This window comes from Muntiacus reevesi, chromosome 11, assembly GCF_963930625.1.
Source record: "Muntiacus reevesi chromosome 11, mMunRee1.1, whole genome shotgun sequence".
NCBI classification, from domain to species: Eukaryota; Metazoa; Chordata; class Mammalia; order Artiodactyla; family Cervidae; genus Muntiacus; species Muntiacus reevesi.
Genome location: NC_089259.1, coordinates 74,399,375 through 74,421,683, shown reverse-complemented (window position 1 = coordinate 74,421,683; position 22,309 = coordinate 74,399,375). Strand labels below are relative to the sequence as shown.

The following is a 22,309-nucleotide window of genomic DNA, read 5'->3' as shown; positions in this document are numbered from 1 at the left end:
AGCCTCCCTGTCACTCCTGCCAACCTCCCCCGGTGACATTCGGGCACCCTGCCAGCCCCTCAGCCCACCTCTCAGTCTCACCCAGTCTCCTCCAGGCAGCGATACCCGGGCCGGGCTCTCCTGCCCACCACCCCCACCTAGTCCCACACCCCCAAGGCCCCGTCTTTGCTCATGCCACCTGGAAAGCCTTTCTCTTCCTGACAGCATCCCCCTTCTCCTTGGCATCTTGGCAGCACCGTGCCAGACTCTCTACCAGCCCCTCACAATCTTACACCAGCAGCCTTCAGAAGAGCCCCCCACCCCCAGACCCATCTGCCTAGATCAGCTCTCAGAAATCAAAACGGCTCGGCTGGCACAGAACTGAAGCTGGGAGATTCTGATGGGGTTCAGTGTCTGGCCGGTTGTCAGTCTTCACACTTGTGTGTCCCCCCAAGCCCCCATTTCCCTTCACATCCCTGCTTTCTGAGAATACATAGTAATGTTCTCTGGGATGAAACATGAAGGAGGCAGAAGGGTGTAGAGAGAGGCCGGGAGTAAAGTGCTTTGATTGTAAGGTGGCATGCCACACCCAGGGCACCAGCAGCATTGCTCCCACCCTGGGGGTGTTGACATCCAAGGCTTTCTAGTAACCACTTCTTCTCTGAACTTGATGGGGAGATAGCCTTGCTAGGGGCCCCATGTGGACACGGGTCCGCCTGCACAGAGCTGGGTAGCTGTCTCAGAGGTCTAGATAGAGAGCCTGAAAGACCCCCCCAAAAATTCAGTGTTCCCGAGCCCCCAGATGGAGTGGCAGAACTTCCAAACTTCCCTGAGACTTGACAGCCTGTGTGTGGGAACAACGACCCGAGCCAGAAATGAAGTTGACAGTAGCAGGGTTTATATGAAAGTGAAACTGTCAGACACTCAGTCCTGTCCAGCTCTTGGCGATCCCACAGACTGGAGCCCACCAGGCTTCTCTGTCCATGGAATTCTCCAGGCAAGAATACTGGAGTGAGTAAGCCATTCCCTTCTCCAAGGGATGTTCCCAACCCAAGAATTTAACCTGGGTCTCTCACACTGCAGCAGATTCTTTACTGTCTGAGCCACTAGGGAAACCCTAAGAATACTGGGGTAGGTAGCCATTCTCTTTACCAGAGGGTTTTCCCAACACAGGGGTTGAATCTGCATCTCCCACATTGCAGGCAGATTCTTTACTGTCTGAGCCACTTAGGGGTTGTATGGGGACCTCCAAAAGATATATCCATGTTCTAACTCCCAAGCCTGTGAATGTGACCTTATTTGGAGGCCCTTTCAGATGCAATTAAATTAAGGATTTTGAGATGTGATTATCCTGGATTATCTAGATAATCCCTAAATTCAGATGACTATAAGAGATTGAACCCAGGTCTCCTGCATTGCAGGCGGATTCTTGACTGTCTGAGCCACCAGGGAAGCCTGGGTCAGGAAGATCCCCTGGAGAAGGGCATGGCTACCCACTCCAGTATTCTTGCCTGAAGAATTCCATGGACAGAGGAGCCTGGCAGGCTACAGTCCATAGAGTTGTAAAGAGTCAGACACAACTGAGCGACTAACACTTTGACTTTGTAAGAGACGATGAGGATAAGACACAGAGAGGAAGAGGAGAGGCCAGCTGAAGACAGAGAGTGGAGTGATGCTGCCACAAGCCAAGGAGAGCCTGGGGCCACTAGATGCAGGGCCCCCAGAACTGAGGTGGTGAGCAGTTCAGCAGAAAGAAAGCCCAGAGTCTCCAAAATAAGCACCCTGACTGCCCCTCGTGGGGGACAGAGGATCAGTCACATGACCACAGTAAACCAGATGCCAGTGACAGTCACATCTTTGACATCAAACCAACCCTACAAATAAAGATTGAAGGCAAAAGGAGAAGGAAGCAACAGAGGATGAGATTAGATGGCATCACCAACTCAATGGACGTGAATCTGAGCAAACTCTGGGAGATGGTGAAGGACAGGGAAGCCTGGCGTGCTGCAGTCCATGGGGTTGTAAAGAGTTGGAAATGACTTAGTGACTGGACCACAAAGAAAAGGGACATTTATTCAAATGTAACTGAGTTATAAAGGACTAAATTGGATTCATGTAGCAAGATTCAGTTTTCAGCCATCAAAGCAAATGGAAGGCTTAAGGACTCAATTCAGTTCAATTAAATACAAATTTAATTGATCTGTAAAAATATCAAGAAAACTGTTTTAGTTTTGTATATCTAAGTTTATGTCTGTGTATTTTAACATAGGTTATACCATACCCCAGTGGCTCAGTGATAAAGAATCTGCCTGCAATGCAGGAGATGTGGGTTCGATCCCTGGGTTGGGAAGATCCCCTACGGAAGGATATGGCAACCCACTCCAGTATTCTTGCCTGGAGAATCCCATGGACAGAGGAATCTGGTGGGCTACAGTCCATGGGGTCTCAAAAGAGTAGGGCATGACTGCTTAGCTAAACAACAACAATATACCATACACCAGGGGTCTTGGGGGAGGATTAAATGAAACAACAATATAGCTGCAATTTGTTGAGCTATTATTATAGCCGTTATGTCATACAAATGAGAGCAGTGAAACTCACGGAAGGCTGTATAGCTCGTGGCTGGCAGAGCCTATTTGCCAATCAAGGTCTCCAACCACAGTGCTCTTTTCCACCAGACTGCCAGCCCACGTCTGCTTAATTCGATTGTGAACTTCATAGCAGTGAGCACGATATTGCATTTATGTTCCTGACCGGGCACTGTCAGGGGTCGCAAAGAGTCGGGCACGACTGGGCGACTGGCCTGAAGGCACCGTCTGACACAGAGTCCAGTTTAATCGAGTAGCGTGACCTCACTGTGGTGAGGTAGCCTGCCATCTGTCTGGTGTTGGGGAAATAATTAAAAATAAAATCTTCTGACAACCCAGAAAACCTCTGCCAAGGTAGACAGGAAGCAACAGTTTTATTGTTGAATAAGCCATAAACCAGACTGCGATGGGCATCACACGCAGTCTGCCAAAACAATGGCTAGGACAGACATCCGTGCTCTCAGGACGAAAGCAACCAGTCCTCAAGCAAGAAGACTTGACGGTGCCATCTGCTAAAGATAGCTCCCCCTAAATTCACCTGGCAACTGGGGGTGGCCCTCTGTGATAGCGAATTGCCTTTCTCCAAAGGAAAATCAAACTCTTCATATCTCCATGATAAATAGGTAGTTTTGCAACGTGGATCCAGGTGGCGAAGTTATATTCCCACCTTCCCATGAAGAAGGGGAGAGGGAACCCTATTCCTGCACTGTAAAATGATGCGGCTTATTTAACTTTTAAAAAGATTTATATAGGTCTCAAAGGGGCAGAGAAGAATTTATAAGCACAAGTTTTCTGGAGGCAATGCTCTGAGAAAAGGGAGGGGGAACTGTGGCTTTCCCTTTTTCAATCAGGGAAAAAATTTTTTTTTCTTTTTAGGTTTGTGTTTGCCATTTCACTGGGGAGAAAATTTATTAGGTTAGGACACAGAGCAGGGCCTGCTCTAGTGCCCAGGGGAGAGAGAGTGGTGTGAAACAGCTCAGACTCACAGCCAGCCCTCCAAGTGGCCTTTCTGGATCTGGGCGAGGAAGAGGAGAAGGGAGACTTCTCCTCTGAGAGCGCTTTGGTGATAACATCAAGGTCAGCCTCAAGGTCACAGGAAGAGGGCTAGGCTTGGCGTGAACTGTGAAATGTCCTGTATAGCGCGATGTGGTTTAGAATAAGCCTGAATATATCTGGGCCCAGATAGTCATGATGTGGTGGACGTGGTGACATCAATAAAAAAAAACCCAACTATGGTCTAATAGAGAACAGATGTGGTTTTCAAGGGAGAGGGAGGTAGGGGAGGGCTGGAGTGGGAGTTTCAGGTTAGTAGATACAAGCTGTTAAATATAGAATGAATTTTTTTAAAAAAGGGTTCTATTATTGTTACTATATCACAGGGAATTATATTCAATATCCTGTAATGAACCATAAAAGCAGAATGATATAAATGGTTCAGTGGGTAAAGAATCTGCCCGAAGTCTAGGATACACAGGAGACACAAGTTCAATCCCTGGGTTGGGAAGACCCCCTGGAGAAGGCAATGACAACCCAGCCTGGTATTCTTGCCTGGGAAATCCCATGGACAAAGGAGCCTGGCGGGCTACAGTCCATGGGGTCTCAAAGAGTCGGATGTGATTGAGTGATTAAGCGCAGCACCCATATATATTAATGTACGTGTTTAACTGAATCACTTTACGTACAGCAGAAATTAGCACATCGTTATCAGTCAGCTACACTTCAAAGTTTTAAAAGCTAAATGAAATCTATGGTCTAGACCATTCTGTGTCCCCTTTAAGTTCTGGTCAGATCCCAAATGATATGACTTTTAAAAGGAAAGGTACTGGCACTTGTCCTCAGCCAAACATTCTGTCAAAATTTTATAGTAGTTGAAGGCTTTCCCCACCTTGTTCTGTGCTCAGTAAACTTGGAAAAGGCATTAACTTCTGCATAACAATCTCTCTGGTGCTTGAGAATCATGACTAAATTGCCTAGATTTTCTTACCTTTGTGCTTAACAGTCTAGTATTAACAAATGGGGATAATTTGCTAAGAAGGAAATTAAAAGGAAGAATATAAATAAGGCATGAAAAGATTACCAAACAAATGTGAGACTTTAGAGAATTCAAAGTTGAAAAGGGAATTGAAATTAAAATATTTTAAAAATTCTACTTTTTTGTTGTTTTCTTTCTTTTACCTTATTTACCCATTCCAAACGCAGCATGTGCCTTTTTTTAAACTTGGCAAATGCAACAGAAGGGGTGGGAGTCTACTTTTTCACAAAGGCAGGCACCTTTGGCATTTCTAAAGTACCTGCTCTTAACATTTTCTCTAGTCTTTCTTTTTGTGCACGCTTGCTCTTCTGCCATGTACTGTGCTGTGCCTAGCTGCTCAGTCGTGTCCGACTCTCTGCACCCTCATGGACTGCAGCCCGCAGGCTCCTCTGTCCATGGGATTCTCCAGGCAAGAGTACTGGAGTGGGGTGCCATGCCCTCCTCCAGGGGATCTTCCCAACTCAGGGATCGAGCCCAGGTCTCCTTCATTGCTTGCAGATTCTTTACCATCTGAGCTGCCAGGGAAGCCCAAGAATAGCAGGTAGCCTGTCCCTTCTCCAGCGGATCTTCCCGACCCAGGAATTGAACCAGGGTCTCCTGCATTGCAGGCGGATTCTTTACCATCTGAGCCACCAGGAAGTCCACGCTTCTAACATATATATACTTACTTAATATTGTAAGCATTTTCTAATTTTTTTTAATTTTGCTAATTTCTTTTCTTTTTTTTTTTCCATTTATTTTTATTAGTTGGAGGCTAATTACTTTACAATATTGTAGTGTTTTTTGTCATACATTGACATGAATCAGCCATGGATTTACATGTATTCCCCATCCCGATCCCCCCTCCCACCTCCCTCTCCCCCCGATTCCTCTGGGTCCTCCCAGTGCACCAGGCCCGAGCACTTGTCTCATGCATCCAGCCTGGGCTGGTGATCTGTTTCACCCTAGATAATATACATGTTTCAGTGCTGTTCTCTCGAAACATCCCACCCTCGCCTTCTCCCACAGAGTCCAAAATTCTGTTCTGTTCATCTCTGTCTCTTTTTCTGTTTCGCATATAGGGTTATCGTTACCATCTTTCTAAATTCCATATATATGCGTTAGTATACTGTATTGGTCTTTATCTTTCTGGCTTACTTCTCTCTGTATAATGGGCTCCTGTTTCATCCATCTCATTAGAACTGATTCAAATGAATTCTTTTTAACGGCTGAGTAATATTCCATGGTGTATATGTACCACAGCTTCCTTATCCATTCGTCTGCTAATGGGCATCTAGGTTGCTTCCATGTCCTGGCTATTATAATCCTATATACTAACAATGAGAAAACAGAAAGAGAAATTAAGGAAATAATACCATTCACCATTGCAACAAAAAGAATAAAATACTTAGGTGTAAGCAGTTTTCAATACTGTTGGAGTTCATGAGTGTATTAGTTATCTATGTCTCTATGACAAATTATGAACAACTTAGGGGATTGCGACCATAAACGTTTGTTAGCTTGTGTGGTTGCTACAGGTTGGGAATCTAGGACAGGCTTAGCTGGGTGTTTCTAGCTCAGAGTGTTCCATGAGTTTGCAGTCAAGATTCTGGCTGTGGCTATAGTCATCGGAAGGCTTTACTCAGGCTGGGGGATCTGCTTCTGAGATGGGTCGATCACATAGCTGCTGGTTGCCACAGGGGCCTCTCCATGGGGCCATTGGCGTGTCCTAAGGAGCTGGCACTTGGCTTCCAGCAGAATGGGTGAGCCAAGAGTGAGAAAGGTGAGGGCCACAATGCCCCTTACCGCCTAGCCTCATAAGTCACATATGATCATTTCCGTAATCCATTGACTACACAGATCAACCGCATTCAACTTGCAAGCGGACTCTCAAGACTGTTAACCAGGAACTCATCTTGGAGACAGCTACCGCAATGGACATTTGTAGTAGCTACAATAATTTTACAGTAGGAATCTCTATATCTGTACTAAGCTATTTACCTATGGTTAGGTGTTATTTCCACTATTCCATCTTTATAAGTAACTCTTTCAAGCACTTTTGTGTATAAAGGTTTTCATCAATATTTCAGATCGTTTTCTTTGGGTATAGTCTTAGGAGGAAGATTGTTGAATTATTTTAAAATTTTCTTAATTTTCATTTTAAATCAGCTTTATAAAGCAAATTAATATTTTATATTGTCTATTTCAGTTAACAGATGCATTTCCTTGGATGAATCTGTTATGAATATCTTTAAATATCTGTTCAGTGACTCACAACTACTGCATGTTTAATGCATTCTATATAGCATATACTTTAGGTAGATATTCTAGATCATATCGGTAATATTTTGTTACTTACGGTGTGGGGGTTTTTTCATTATTATTTAACCATTTTATAGATCCTCCTGAGTTTGTTTGTTGCTGTTATTTTGGACAACTTGGAGCTTGATGAAGATCTAAAGAAGCTTAAACAAGTAAGTAATGTATGGGGGATTTTTAAATCAGCATTGAGAAAATAAGGGCAAAACATGTGCTTACAGGTGATATTAAATCTGTTCAAACTTCAAAGCAAAGGTTTTAATAAATTAACACACTGAGTTGGCAAATATTTTTCTTTTAAGTTTAACCTTCTCTAATATCAAGAAAGGAAATTTTTATTGCTCTGTAATTATCCTAGGGATATTTTAACATCATTATTTTGAGTAAAATTAAGATGGGCATGGTATAGTAAATTGAATTTAGATTCTCCTTCAGTCATTAAATGAAGGTTGTTTGGAAATGAAATGCCTCAGGGCCAGCTTGCCATTTGGCATAGCTATATGTAATACTTTCGATCATCATCATAAAACTATTAAGCATAAATTTGCCTGACCACTAGACACTAAAAGAGAATTTAGTCCTGGTGCTCAAAGTAGTTATAAGAAATGGGATAGAATAACTGATCAACTGTGTGCCCAGCTGTGTATGAAAACAGATTGGGTGTTATGGCATTGATAATCATTTCCAAAAAATCTCAATGTAAATATGTGAAGATTCTGTTATTGATGGCTGAAAGATTACAGATGTGAATCAATATTCTCATAGTTTTTGTTCCATGGAAAATACTTGGCTTGAATATTTGACTCTGTCAAAGAGAAGAGACCCTTTGAGAAGCAGAATTTGTGAAGCAGGGGAGCACCTGGATAGATATTCTTGGATCACCCACCTTGGCGCTGCAATAGTTGGGATGTTAATAAAGAATATCCCATCTGGAACTTTCGAAGGGCCCCGCACATTCATAATTTTCATATTGGATCAAGTTGTCTATTTTTTACAAAGACATCACGTATTCAAATGTCTCGTTGTTATTTATAATCTCAAAATCACTTTAAGCATTTCACCTTTTTACTCCTGTTTATCTCCAAAGCCCATGCTCTGAACCAAGGATAGTCAATCACATAAAAAACAGCAACAACAAAAACCCCATACTTGATGTAAAGATGCTTCCTGTGAGCATATCAAGGAAGAATTTGAATCCTTTCCTGTTCTGAGGCTACACAAGCAAATGGTTGTCCAAGTGTGGTGAACCTTTCTTCCAGATCTTTTCAACTTGTAGCAACAGCTGTTGGCTCTTCAAATAAGAGTTGGGAAGTTCTTTGTGCTGTTGATGCCGATACTTCTCCTGGCTTCTAGTTGTAGAATAAATATGTGAGCAGCAAGTTCAGAATTGACCAATAGTATAATTAGACACAACCAATAAATATGCACTGCTGTATAACCACTTTAATCCTTGCTTTACAAATCTGGTATTTATTTAAGGATTTAAATGACTTTAATCTGTTATTCCCAAAGAGGAGGATGGGGAAAGTGTGAAAAACTATTGGATTTTCTTAATGTTTCAAACTCTAGAAAACACTCTATATTCCACAATCTTTATTCAGCTTAAACTTTTTTTTTTTCCAATCTTTGACCCTTTCCACCAGTTAGTCTGTATATAGCTTCCCATAGCTACATGGACATGAACACGAACTCAGTATAGTGTAGAGGTACAAACTCCAGGAGTTAGTGAGGGACAAGGAGGCCTGGTGTATTACAGTCCATGGTGTTGCCAAGAGTCGTACACAGCTTAGCAACTGAACAACAGCAACAATAGCCACGGTCACAATTGTTGAGCACTGGCTCAGTGCCAGGAACTTTGTATTTTCACCTAGTTAAATTTCACAGCAACCATGTGATGCAGGTATTATTCTTCGTTTCATCTGATAGGTGAGGAAACTAAGGCACAGAGAAGTTAAGCAAGTTGCCTAAGGTCACACAGCCAATAAGTGGCAGAGTTAGGGTTTGAACCCGGGCTGTTTGGACCAAAAGCCCGGACTCAACCTCTACACTGTACTGAGTCACAATAAAGCCGTATAAATGCCAACCTTGAGTCATGGTGTGCTGGAGGCTCATTCATAGGACTGTTAATAACTTGTTGATAAACAATGGTGGTTTAGATGACACGGAGGTCATTATAGCCATGAAATAATTCTTGATGTGATGGATGGTTTCCTGAGGAGTGGAGGTGAATTAAACAATCCAATCATTAAAGCTATATACAAAGTAGTTGTTTGTTTCCCCTCAAAAAGCAGATGATCTAATCAGAGCCACTTCGGGGACTTAGGCAGAAGGTAAGAGCTGCGACATTTACCGTTGACTCCTCTGATGGCAGACACTGTCCAGAGCTCCTCCAGCCTCAGGAACCTTCTGGAACAGTGACCCTCCTTAGACACAGATACAATGTGCTTGGAACATATCAACAGTTTAGAAAGGCTGCTAGAGGCTGTTACTGTGTTTTATTATGATCGTGGTAAAAGCAATTGTGTTAAAATAGGTGTTGACTCATGGACATTTTTCACGAGTCATAGAAGCCAGTGTGAGCCACCTTTAAAATGAAGAAGTGAAATATGAGATATCGAACGGGGCTACGAGAGAGAAAGTTGGTCCTTGTGCTTGGGGGAGAGATTATGTCCCCAGGGGTGGACAGGTTGGGAGACAAGGGTAGAAAGCTGGACAGTGTAGTGAAGAAACTAGGATGGGAGAGAAGAAGAAAGAAGTGAGGACATGAACGAGGAAAGCATCCAAGAGATGAAAGTGAAGGAAAGAGCCCAGACTGTGAATCCCAGCCTGTGATAAAGGGGGAGAAGCGTGACTGAATCCTAAGTCAGGCTGCCCTCTAGCCAAGGACACCAGAGCCGCCTGCAGGGAGAAGCTCCCCGAGGAGCAAGAACAGTCCGCAGGATCCATTGTGGTGGAATCAGATTCTTCTTAAGTAGAAGCGTGGTTCTTACCTTTCCTTCTTATTTTCTGAAGTCTCCTCCTCGCCCTTTAGGACAGTGATTTCCAGCCAGGGATGCTAAGCCCTGGGGCTCTTCAGGACAAACATGGGACCGACAGCTTTCCTTGGCACCTCGGGAAACCTAAAGGGAATTGTGCGTTTATCCAACCAAAATGCCAACTTTAAAATACTTTTAGCTGGAAGTTTGCTAGGCAGCAACACTGCACCCTAATGCTCAGAAGCCTCTTCCTGTATGCTCTTCTTCAAGGGAAAAGAAGCAACGTTGAATTATTTATTGCTCCATAAAGACATTTTGATAGAAGAATTTTTTTTTTAAGATGGGATTCCGAGGGCAATAATAAAAAGGCTCCTTGGGGATGACTTTTGATGGGTTCTGATATAAATGCTCACCCCCAGGCCACCCTTCTCTGTGACATTACCAATGTTGGGCCTTTAGAGCTGCTCATATAGCTCTTCCTTTGTCACTCTTCAAAATAAATAATGTTCTGAAAACTCATGCCAGTTATGCATCTGCATAAAATTTATCTATTGCTTTCCTAGCAGCAGTATCACCGGAGCAATCATTTCCTGGCTACCATAATTTATGTGACCCTGTTTCTAATTAAATAGAGACCATGATTCTCTTTTTAGCATTCCCAAAACCAAATACAGGACCTGGAGATAGATATAAGTAGAGAAATATATAATTTTTTTTTTACATAAGATCAGAAAATTGACTAGAAATGAGATTGAGAATGTATAATTTGGCAGCTGAGGAGTCAAATCAATTTGCACAGAGGCTGAAAAACCCCCTTGACCTACCGCTGTCCTCTAAAGAGCAGGCCGTAGGAGACAATGACCTTGGTGCTCAGTGATATAGCAAAAACGCTGGAGAACGTAGGTGGAGTTTTGCAAACTTTGAAAATGAAGAGAGTTCTTGCAGCTTTAATGATTTTTGCAAATTCAGTGCAAGGCAGATATATAAAGTGTTCTCTTTTAAGCAGTAGAAAATTCATTAAACTATGAGGAAAAAAAAAAAACCCATAGAGAAGCCTCAGGGAAAGACTCATTGAAAAAGGAAGTATAGATAGTCTGTCTAGATTAAATCCAACGCTCTGAAATTAAAACTGTTTCCCCAGCTCTGTATTAAGTCCCACGTGAGCTCAAGCTTGATATTGTTTGATCTTTGATGGCATCATGTCCAAAACATAGTGGAGGGTAGACATGTAAAGAAGCTTCTCTGTCTTATTGATTATCCTTTTTAAGAAAAACAGCAGAAATCTTAGTGCTATTTAAAATGTGAGCTCCGAGTTAATGTTTCTCTGTAGTCTTCAGTTCCGTTCAGTCGCTCAGTCGTGTCCGACTCTTTGCGACCCCATGAACCACAGCACACCAGGCCTCCCTGTCCATCACCAACTCCCGGATCCTACCCAAACCCATGTCCATTGAGTCGGTAATGCCATCCAACCATCTCATCCTCTGTCATCCCCTTCTCCTCCTGCCCCGAATCTTTCTCAGCATCAGGACCTTTTCCAATGGGTCGGTTCTTCGCATCAGGTGGCCAAAGTATTGGAGTTTCAGCTTCAACATCAGTCCTTCCAATGAACACCCAGGACTGACCTCCTTTAGGATGGACGGGTTGGATCTCTTATTTGGGGGCTTTTGTGTGCACCTGTGTCTTGCCTCCTGTATTGAAGTCCTTCAGGATTTAGGGAGACAAGTCGTGGTCAGAGGATCCACTCAGCTAAGCCCTGATCGCTGTCTTCTGGCTTCGCAGAAGCAGAAAGTAGAGTGGTGGTTTCAGGGGGACAAAGAGGACTTCTTGTTGTGGTTCAGCGGCTACAGGGTTTTTAGTTTTCAAAGATGAAGAAATCCTAGCGACCTTTGGTACACAGTGTGAATGTACTTAACACTACTGAGCTCTACCCTTAGAGAGCAGCTTAGACGGTAAATGTTGTGTTATGTGTTCCTGACCACAGTGTTTTAAAAATTTTAAGAGAAAATTGGTCACCATACTGGTAAGGTGGTGAGAGCAGACTCGGGGATTCTGACGGTGCAGAAGTTGGGTTATTAAAGAAGATGAGTGGGACTTGCCTGGCAGTCCAGGGGTTAAGACCTCCCCTTCCAATGCAGGGAATGCAGGTTCAATCCCTGATCTGGGGCTGAGATCCCACATGCCTCATGATCGAAAAACCAAAACATTAAAAAAAGCAGTTTTGTAACAAATTCAAGAAAGACTTTAAAAATAGTCCACAACAACAACAAAAAGATGAGGAGGGGGTGATGACAGCTAAGAAAGTAAAGACGAATTGCTAACTTTTTCCTCTCAACTTCTCATACTCCAAGTTTCCAGACAGACCACTGGGTTACTGACCAATTCTTCATTTTTTTAGCTATCTGAACATCATTTACTATGGTGCTACCCAACAGATTTTTTTTCCACTGAATATTTGTATGACAGTTGGAAATCGCATGTGACTGGGGGCATCCAATATCTAGCATCCCTGCTACTCAACCGCCCAGGGCCAAAGATGAATATTCCAAAGAAGCTATAAGTTGTCCGTGGTTGAGAGTTGGTAAACTCAGAATTTTACTCGAAAGCTTCAATGTAACCCAACTCCACATGAAGCCACTGTCAAGCTTTTTTGGTCAGGGATGACTCTTTCTTGGGCTTCCCTGGTGACTCAGACGGTAAAGAATCCACCTGTAATGCAGGAGACCTGGGTTCAATCCCTGGATTGGGAAGATCTCCTGGAGAAGGGAACAGCTACCCACTCCAGTATTCTTGCCTGGAGAATTCCATGGATGGAGTTGCCTGGTGGGCTACATACAGGCCATGGGGTTGCAAACAGTCAGACACAACTGAATGTCTAAGCACAGAGGAGATTAAGAGATACAAACTAGCATGTGTGAAATAAATAAGCTAGGACAATATATTTATTGTACAGCAAAGGGATTTTGGCCAAGATTTTGTAATAACTGTAAAAGTGAAATATAACCTATAAAAATTGTGAATCATTGTGTTGTATAACTGAAACGTATATAATATTATAAATCAACTATACCTCAATTTAAAAATGGAGAGATAACAACCTAGAAATCAAGAAGTCAATACAAAAATGGGGAAACAACTAAAATTCCAAATGGAATTTTGGCTTTCAAAGGATCCTTTCAAAGTCAGGGATCCAGGAAGTCAAAACAAAACAGACAAGGTACCTGTGAAAATTGGTGTCCTCCTAGGATGAGTTGAATTATGTCCCCTAAAAAGATACACTGAAGCTCTAATTCCCAGAACCTGTTAATGTGACCTGATTTGGAAATAGGGCATTTGAGTTGAAATCAGGTTAAGTCGAGGTCGTTAAAGGTGGCTTAGATGGTAAAGAATCTGCCAGCAATGCTGGGCACCTGGGTTCAGTCCCTGGGTTGGGAAGATCCCCTGGAGAAGGAAATGGCAACCCACTCCAGTGTTCTTGCCTGGAAAATCCCATGGACAGAGGAGCCTGGGGTCCTGCAGTCCATGGGGTGGGTCGCAGAGGCGGGCATGACTGAGTGACCAGCAACACTAGTCCACTATGACTGGTGTCCTTATACAAAGAGGAGAAAAGGGGGCCTCACAGACAGGGACTGGAGTGAAGCGTGTGCGAGCTAAGGAATGCCTGGGGTGCGGACCATCTCCAGAAGCTCCGAGAGTCTTGGGACAGACCTTCCCTCAGAACCTTCAGAAGGAGCCAAGTCTGCAGACACGCGGATTTGGGGTTTCCAGCCTCCAGACCTGAGACAGTACATGTCTGCTGTTCCAAATCCAGTTTTTGATACTAGGTTATGGCAGACCTTGGAAACTAAAGCACCTCCTGGCCTCGAGAATAAAGGACCTCTTTCTGTCTCTGGGAGGTGACAGAGCTGAGCGACAATGGGTCCTCTCGGAATGTCGGGCAGATTTCACCAACCAAGGGCAGCTTTCTCAACAGCTGGACTTATTTTCCTCTGCCCCTAACCGAACAACTCCTGCAAGAGTAAATTTTGTAAATGTGAGACTTTCCTGGAAGAAAGGTCACACTGAGCCCTTCCAAAATTTCATTCCATGTGGGATCGACCCAAACCAGATCACTTTTAGAGGCTGTTGTTTTCAGAAACCTTGCTCCGGGGCTTCCCCGGTGGCCCAGTGGTTAAGACTCTGCCTTGCAGTGCAGGGAAGGTAGGTTCAGCCTCCTATCAGGGAACTAAGATCCCTCATGCCACTAGGCAATAAGCCCATGCACTGCATCTAAGATGATGAGGCAGCCTAAAAAAAAATGAAAGAAGGAAACTTTGTTCTTTGCCTCATCCCCTGGCACTCAGGACGTTTAATAAGATAGCTCTGGTCTCTTCTGACATTGAACAAACATAAAATGACATGCCTAAGCCTGTTTGGGCTTCCCTGGTAACTCAACTGGTAAAGATCTGCCTGCAGTGCAGGAGACCCAGGTTTGATCCCCAGATTGGGAACATCCCCTGGCGAAGGGAATGGCAACTCACTCCAGTATTTTTGCCTGGAGAATCCCATGGACAGAGGAGCCTGGCAGGCTACAGCCAAGTTTACACTGATGACTTGTTGGTTGTATCAGTCTGTGGCTCTGCTAGTTCAGAATTACTCTTATTATAGTTTTATCACAGCACTCTGCAAGATAATCTCTGCATTTTTTTAAGTAAGATTTGGAAGGAAAATGGGTATGAACCAGGCAAGAGGCTTACTCTTCAGCATGCCTGGTCCCCAACCCTCTGCCCAACCATGCAGATGCTCTCTCACTTTGCTTTCTTTAATCAAGAGAACAAAAATTTTAAATGCCAGCAACACTTTTTCTCATCAGATACTTTCATAGGCAATGGGCAAGTGGATTCTTATGGTTCTAAGGGAAAAAAAGTGACAATTGGTTTCAGTTTTCTGCAATGCCTGGGTGTCACCGAATTGCAGAGAGACTTTTGGTAGCTGCGTTCAGACTTGTTTGAGGAACGAGGTAGTGAGTTTTGTCCTCTGTATGCCTAAGCATGGGACACGAGGTATCGTTATTGCCTTGATGTCTTCGGGACTCAAGTTTCACACAGCTCTTCTGTTCTTTGTTCCAAGAAGCCCATTTACTTGTCCATTCTACCCAGAGCATTTCTGTTCTCTGCGTGTTCATTCAATTCCTTTAATCTTCAAGTCCCTACTACATGCACAACACTGGGCCAGGCATGAAGGAGACAAGAATAAACAGGCAATTCTCTGCTCTCATGGAGCTGAGGGTCTAGTGGAGGAATTGAACATAAATCAGATAATCGAAGCAGTGGATAGATGTTTATAATGTGAGATGACCTTTCTGCAGAGAAGAACAGCATTTGAGTGAGGAGTTCCTAGAAAACTTGGACCCAGATGGGGGACAGGGAGGTGGGGAAGGAGAAAGAGACACTTAGGTTGAGCTATGAAGAAGGAGCAGCGGTGAACCTCATGGAGATGTAGCTATCGGAGAGGAGGAAAGAACATTCCAGAGAGAAGGAAACATGTCCAGCGTGACCCCGGAAAAAAGTGGTGTAAAGTGAGTGTAGAAAAGTAAGTGGGGCTTAGACCACGCGGAGCCTGGAGAAAAAGGCCAAGAACTTTTCCCTCTGCCCCCAGAACAGTAGGGAGCCCCTGGAGGCTTTTCGGATGGGAGGCAGTGTGAACTGGAGAGCTATTTGGGAAGCAGGGACTTAGTGAGTTTGTGGGTGGAAGGACATATATGAGCGTCTCAAGGAAGATCCTGGCTTCATGTTCATCTCCTTGGATGGATGACAGTATCATTCACTGAACCAGGAAACATTAGCACAGAGAAGATCCTCACTCAGTCGTGGGCTGGTATGAGTGAGACTCTGAATGGAGAGACCTAATGTTTGGTTGCGTGTATCAGTCTAGAGTTTAGGAGTGAGGGCTGGCTGGCTAGAGATGCACATAGGGATGTTCCTGATCATTCTCAACTGTTTATCCAGAACCTGCCATATATGCCAGGCATGTGTTCTAGGCACGAGGGGCATGTCAGCAAACAAACCAGATAGAAATCCCTGACCTTTTTGACGCTTCAGTCCTGGAGACCTTCTCTGTATTGGCATGATAGTGGAAGGTGTCGATCTGGATGAGATTGTAGAGGGTCGGGGGTTGGGAGGCGGGGAGATTCTGCAGCCTTAAGGGAAAAATGGAGCTTCCCTGGTGGCTTAGATGGTAAAGAATCCGCCAGCAACACAGAGACCCAGGTTCGATCCTTGGGTTGGGAAGATCCCCTGGAGAAGGAAATGCAACCCACTCCAGTATTCTTGCCTGGAGAATTCCATGAACAGAGGAGCCTGGCGGGCTATAGTCCAGAGGGTTGCAAAGAGTCCTGCATGACTGAGTAACTAACACAGAAGGGAAGGCAAGGCTTAGTGATGCTGGTGCTTTGCCCTTCGAGTCCAGCTCTTTGCAGCCCTGTGGACCATAGTCCAGCAAGCTGCTCTGTCCGTAGGGTTTTCCAGCAGGAATGCTGGAGTGGGCTGCTATGCCCTTCTCCAGGGGATCTTCCCGACCCAAGGACCGAACCCCTGTCTCTTAAATCTCCTGCACTAGCAAGCAGATTCTTTACCGTTAGTGCCACCTGGGAAGCCCTTAGGGAAATATAAATAGTACATCTTTGTTTTTGTCTCATGTAAATTTTGACTTTTTGTTCTGTTACAAGTAACACTTTCTCTGTCTCAAGTTCAGCCTCCTAAGGGGAGAAGGTCTGATTGGTCCAGCCTTGGTCTAGTCAACATCATTCCTTGTAGGCAGGAATTTTGTATCTCTGCCTCTCAATGCTGGTCAGCCTTACAGAGAGCCATCAGCTTTGAACAGGGTAGATCCAGACCAGACCACAAGGAGGGCCACCCTGAAATGTGGCCTGTTTGCTAAGACAATGCTTTGTCCTCCTAACTCTCCATCCTGGCCTCTGCTCTGGAGGAGCTGGACCCCAAAGAAGGAGATGTGAGCAGTGAAAGAAGAGACCCTGTCCCCTTCCCAGTTTAGACCTGAAGTCACACTTATAGCTCAGAGAAGGTGGGCATGAGGTGGGAGAGCAGGAGTGAGGCTTGAATCAGGTGTGAGTCTGGACTGCATTGGACTGACTTTTCACAACCACAAGTGGCCAGGAAGCCATGGCGTTTATCTAAGAACAGCGGCCCGTCTTTTTCTTGATTCATACTAGCGGGTTAGTGGTTTCATTGTGGGCCTTTCCTTAGATTCTACCCGCTACCCTTGTTCAGCAGCAGACACGGTGGAGGCAGGGCATGGCTGGCATCATCACAGCCATATGAACTATTGAACATTTTTTTCTCTGATATTAAAAGAATGACTTATTATTAAGAAATGAGAAGTGTATATGTATGTTATTTTATTTGATGTAACCCCTACTTCGATGTTATTTTACATGAAATATGCTAATGTGTTTTCATAGTGCATCTAATAAGCTCTTTTAATCAAAGGATGCAAAATTGAACAACTCCACAATCTACCACAGGCGTACTCATGAATAGCACTTACAAAAGGCATGGTGGTTGCCTGAAAAGAGATTCCTTACGGAGACAGTGTGTGAGTTGAGTTCAAGACCCCAATGTACAGACTCCAGGACAAAATGTGTGTCTTCCAAACCTCCAGTGTAAAGTGCGGGGTTTATTCTATGGTAAATATCATCACTGCTACTAATTACCCGTCAACTAAGGCAGAACACATAGAAAAGCTTATGGAGATAATGAGAGCCAGATTTCACACAGTCAGAAAAAGAATTTGGTTGCTAAGTCGTGTCCGTCTCTTCTGTGACCCCATGGACTGTGGCCCACCAGGCTCCTCTGTCCATGGGATTCTCCAGGTGAGAATACTGGAGTGAGTTGTCATTCCCTTCTCCAGGGGATCTTCCCGACCCAGGGATTGAACCCACATCTCCAGCATTGCAGGTGGATTCTTTACCGCTGAGCCACCAGGGAAGCCTGAGAAAGAAGTTACAGATAAGCAAAGGGAAAATGCCAGATGAATTCTCTGGCACAAACTTAAGAGTAGGAGTGTTAGCATGAACTCGGTTTGTTGCAAGATGGGACATAAATACATAGATGCATAGATGGAAACACAGATACATCAATAGATAAATAGACACCTAGCTATGATACATAGACACAGTGATGGATACATACATAAATAAGCAGATACTAAATACAACTATGTGTGTATACAAGAGCTCATATACATACGTATATTTCCTAGCTCTTTCCTCTGGGTGAGTCTGGAAGCAGTGGCATGCCAGTAATATCAAGAAAACCCAGTCCTAAGACTCTTGTTTCTAAAAATCATTCTCCAGTAAAAAAAAAATCAATATTTTTTGGAGAAGTGGCTGATTCTCAAGCTGAGGCAGGGAAAATACAAGATGAGACTTAAGTACTTTTGTGGAGCCAGAAAGTAAGGAAGAGCTTAAAGATACACACATGGATGTCAAGACGTGACAATGAAATATAGTGTGAAATCCTGGATGGGATTCTGAGACAGAAAAAAAAAAAAGAAAAGACATTCATGCAAAATCTGGGAAGTTCCAAAGAAATTCTGCATTTTGATTCAAAGTAGTCAACCAAGATTAATTATTTGGTTTTGATCAATGTCCTGTAGTTATGTAAGATGCTAACAGGAGAAACAACTGGATCAAGGGTGTACAGGAACTCTATTATCTTTGTAACTATTATGTAAGTTTAAAATTATTTCAGAATAAAGAAGTTTTTTAATGAGATTAGGATTTTCTATGGAAAGGTCTAAAAACACAACATACAGTCATAAACTGACAGGTCTGTTGTCCTGTTCAAGAATCCATACGTTTGTGAAGCTTTATACCACAGATACGTTGTATAGAATATTTATAGTCAATTATAAATTTTTTATCTTACAAAGTTGGAAGCATAGTCTTCATCAGGAACAAAATACTTTTTTATTATTTTGTTTCTGATGGAAAGTCTGATGTGGCTTGTCATTTCTCCTCTTCGTCTTAATAACATAGCTCATCTGAAATCAGAAGAGTCGTCTGTGCTGGTTAGCCTGACTGATTCTGTACTGTAAAGAACCTAAGGAAAGGGTAACCAAGTGACGAGAAATATCACACATCAGTCTGTCTGTGGGCCACACTTTGCCGCCCTTTTTGTTCCTCGTCTCATCACTGTTGTGTTATCCTTATCATTTGTGTACAGGTGTCCAGTACTAGGCCTTGGGGCCACAAAGAGTCCTGCCCTTAATTAAAACTTGTCAGCTTAATAGAGGAGAGATGCACAGAACTGGGCAGTTTTAGTGTGAAACCCTGAGTCCTGGGGTGGAAGACCCAAGGAAGGAAGACGTGCCTCCCTCAGGTTGGAGGCAGGTCGGAAAGATGTGTCTAAAAATAGTGAATCAAATTTTATTAAGAAAGTGGGGAAACACGTTTCATATGAAAGAAATAGCAGGTACCAAACTGCAGAAATAAAAACACATCTATTGCTTGAAAATGTTATTTTGATGGGATTGTCTGAAATAATGTTTAGAAGCTAAAGTTCTGGGGACTTCGCTGGCAGTCCAGTGGTTAAGAATCCTCCTTCCAAGGCAGGGGACATGGGTTTGACTCCTTGTCAGGGAACTAAGATCCCACCTGCCACAGGGCCCCTAAGCCCACACGCTATGATGAAGACTGGCATAGCTTCCCCCCTACCCAAAAAGCTGAAGTTCTGGAACCTCAAAGATTGTGGCCAAACCCCAGTGAGCACCCCTTCTAGCTGTCGGACCTTCGGGAACAGATTTGAGCTCCTTAGTCCTAGGGGTCCTCACGTATAACATAACAGAACTAATTATGGTACTTACATCAGGGAGCTAAGTACTTACACTGAGGACTAAAGCAGGTTGGTAAATGAGGCGGTAACAAAGTGTTCAGCAGAGTATCTGTACACGTTTACTATTTCAAGCAGCCATTGTTATTCTGGGAAATCATCCTAGAGGAGATGGTTTGGGAAAACTCTATTATAATTAACCAAGTGTGGAAGGAAAGTGTATTGCAGGTGTTGGGAAGGTGTACTCTAAGGCAGGAACCAGAAATAAAACTGCAGGGAGGACATACAAACCAGCATTGTTAGAGAGTAAGGGCAAGGCATGAGGGGATGCTTTAAGCCATGCTGATATCAGAATTTCTTCTCTACATAACCAGTCCATCCTAAAGGAAATCAGTCCTGAATATTCACTGGAAGGACTGATGCTGAAGCTGAAGCTCCAATACTTTGGCCATCTGATGGCAAGAGCCGACTCATTGGAAAAGACCCTGATGCTGGGAAAGATTGAAGGCGGGAGAAGGGGACAGCAGAGGATGAGATGGTTGGATGGCATCGCTGACTCAATGGACATGAGTTTGAGCAAACTCCAGGAGATGGTGAAGGGCAGGGAAGCCTGGCATGCTGCGGTTCATGGGGTCGCAAAGCATCTGACACAACTGAACAACTGAACAACAGCTTAGAGCAACGTAGTTGATGATCCTTGAATTACTTGAGGATCTAGGAACAAGATGGTGTTTCTTCCTTAACTGTTCTGTAAGATCGATTTAAAGGGACAAGATGAAGATGGAAACCCAGCTAGGAGGGCAGAAGGGGTGACCGTGAGCAGTTTTAACCTGGTCAACGAAGTGACCACTTGACTCACCAACGTGGAACTGTTGGTGGCTCCATCAGAAGCAGACCACTGAGGGTGGGAGAGACCTGGGACTCACGAGAGGATGCAGGGAGGTTATTGCAGAGGAGCCGAGTAGATGGTAAGCAAGTTTCAAGAAGCAAGTTTGAAAAAGCAGGGAGAAGAGAGAGGAACACAAGCTCAGGAGAAATGTTTGCTTTTCTCTATTTTTTTTTCTAGCCATGCCTCTCAGCATGTGGGATTTTAATTCTCCTACCAGGGATCAAACCCATGCCCACTGCCTTGGAAGCATGGAATCCTAACTGCTGGACCACCAGGGAATTCTGTTTCCTCTATTTTCATTTTTTAAACCAAGATTCTTGAGAAAATAAATCAGTCCACACAGGGAAGGAGAAGAAATTGGAGTGAGTGGGAACGGGTGAGGTGGTCCCAGCCTGGCTGGAGGAGAGGGTCTCCAGCATGCATGTTACCCCCTCTTCATTTAGCCCCCTCACTGAGATGAGACCATTTTCACGTCGAGCCGGCGGTTGCTGGGACTTGGTGATGACTTTAGTTTTTATACCACATTTCCCTTGAGTAATTCAAATTACAGGCAATATGCTATCTCACTTATATATCTGGCATTTATATAAAAGAATGAAGATCCTCATTTTTCATTTGAGCACATTGAAATCCAAAGCAGCTAAGGGATTATAGAACAAAACAAAAATTTAAATCTACATCTTCTTACTTTTTTACTGATAGACTATGCTATCTCCAAAATTTTCTAAAGCAAAATAGGGAGGACAGTTGCACTCAAAAATATATCTTCTGAATTCCCCTGGGTCTGGGATTTTTTCCCCCCCTATTACTCATTGAATATTCATCTTGTAACAAGAACCAAGCGTCAAGTTTACATGGAGCTCTAGTATAATTTCATTTGAAGTAGAGCAAAAAAAAAAAAAAAAGACCCTGCATTTTTTATCATAATAAACCTTTTTCTGTGACTCAGTAAATTCCCTAATGGAAACAGCTGTGTCCTGGTTGAGTAACACAAGACAGATAAAAAGTAAAAGAGAGGTGTTTGGGACCTAGAGGAAAAAACATACAAAAGCAAACTGTATTCATTACTGCTATCTCAAGGAAACCTCTCATTCCATTAATAGGATTTTAAGGGACAATAATATTAATACAGGAAAAACATCCATTCAGCATAATTTGGTTTTCTAGCTTTTTAATAGTTTTCTTTCTGTTAGTAACTTGCTAACATTTCCTGCAAGCTTAGTCTTGTTGGAAATAGTACCTCTGTTACTGCACAAAGAACTTTCTGCAGGGTGTTTAAAGCCTATAAGTTCTTAGGTTCAGAGCAAGTTCTTTCAGGAGCATGAAAGTGAATGAAATGTCCACTGTGCACCTTAGGGATGTCATTGCTGTTGTTGTTCAGTGACTAAGTCGTGTCTGACTCTTTGTGAGCCCGTGGACTGCAGCAAGCCAGGCTCCTTTATCCTTCACCATCTCCTGGAGTTTGCTCAAACTCATGTCCATTGAGTCGGTGATGCCTCCAACCATCTCATGCTCAGCCGCCCCCTTCTTCTTTTTGCTTTAATCTTCATCAGGGTCTTTTCCAATGAATAGGCTCTTCGCATCAGGTGGCCAAAGAATTGGACCTTCAGCATCAGTCCTTCCAATGAATATTCAGGGTTGATTTTCTTTATGATTTACTGATAGAGACATTAATAAAAAAGGAAAAAGCATGTTTGATCAATACTACCAATACAGCATAT

The 22,309-nt window shown here is 43.5% G+C and overlaps 1 protein-coding gene across 1 annotated transcript in view; it reads left to right on the top strand.

The window, feature by feature from the left end:
* The window catches only part of NALCN (sodium leak channel, non-selective), a 285,453-nt gene that overhangs the window by 167,060 nt on the left and 96,084 nt on the right, over positions 1 to 22,309 (top strand). The window contains exon 15 of the mRNA XM_065901958.1: positions 6,978 to 7,052. Within this exon, the coding sequence (XP_065758030.1) occupies positions 6,978 to 7,052 (75 nt within the window). The remainder of the gene's footprint in view (positions 1 to 6,977; positions 7,053 to 22,309) is intronic.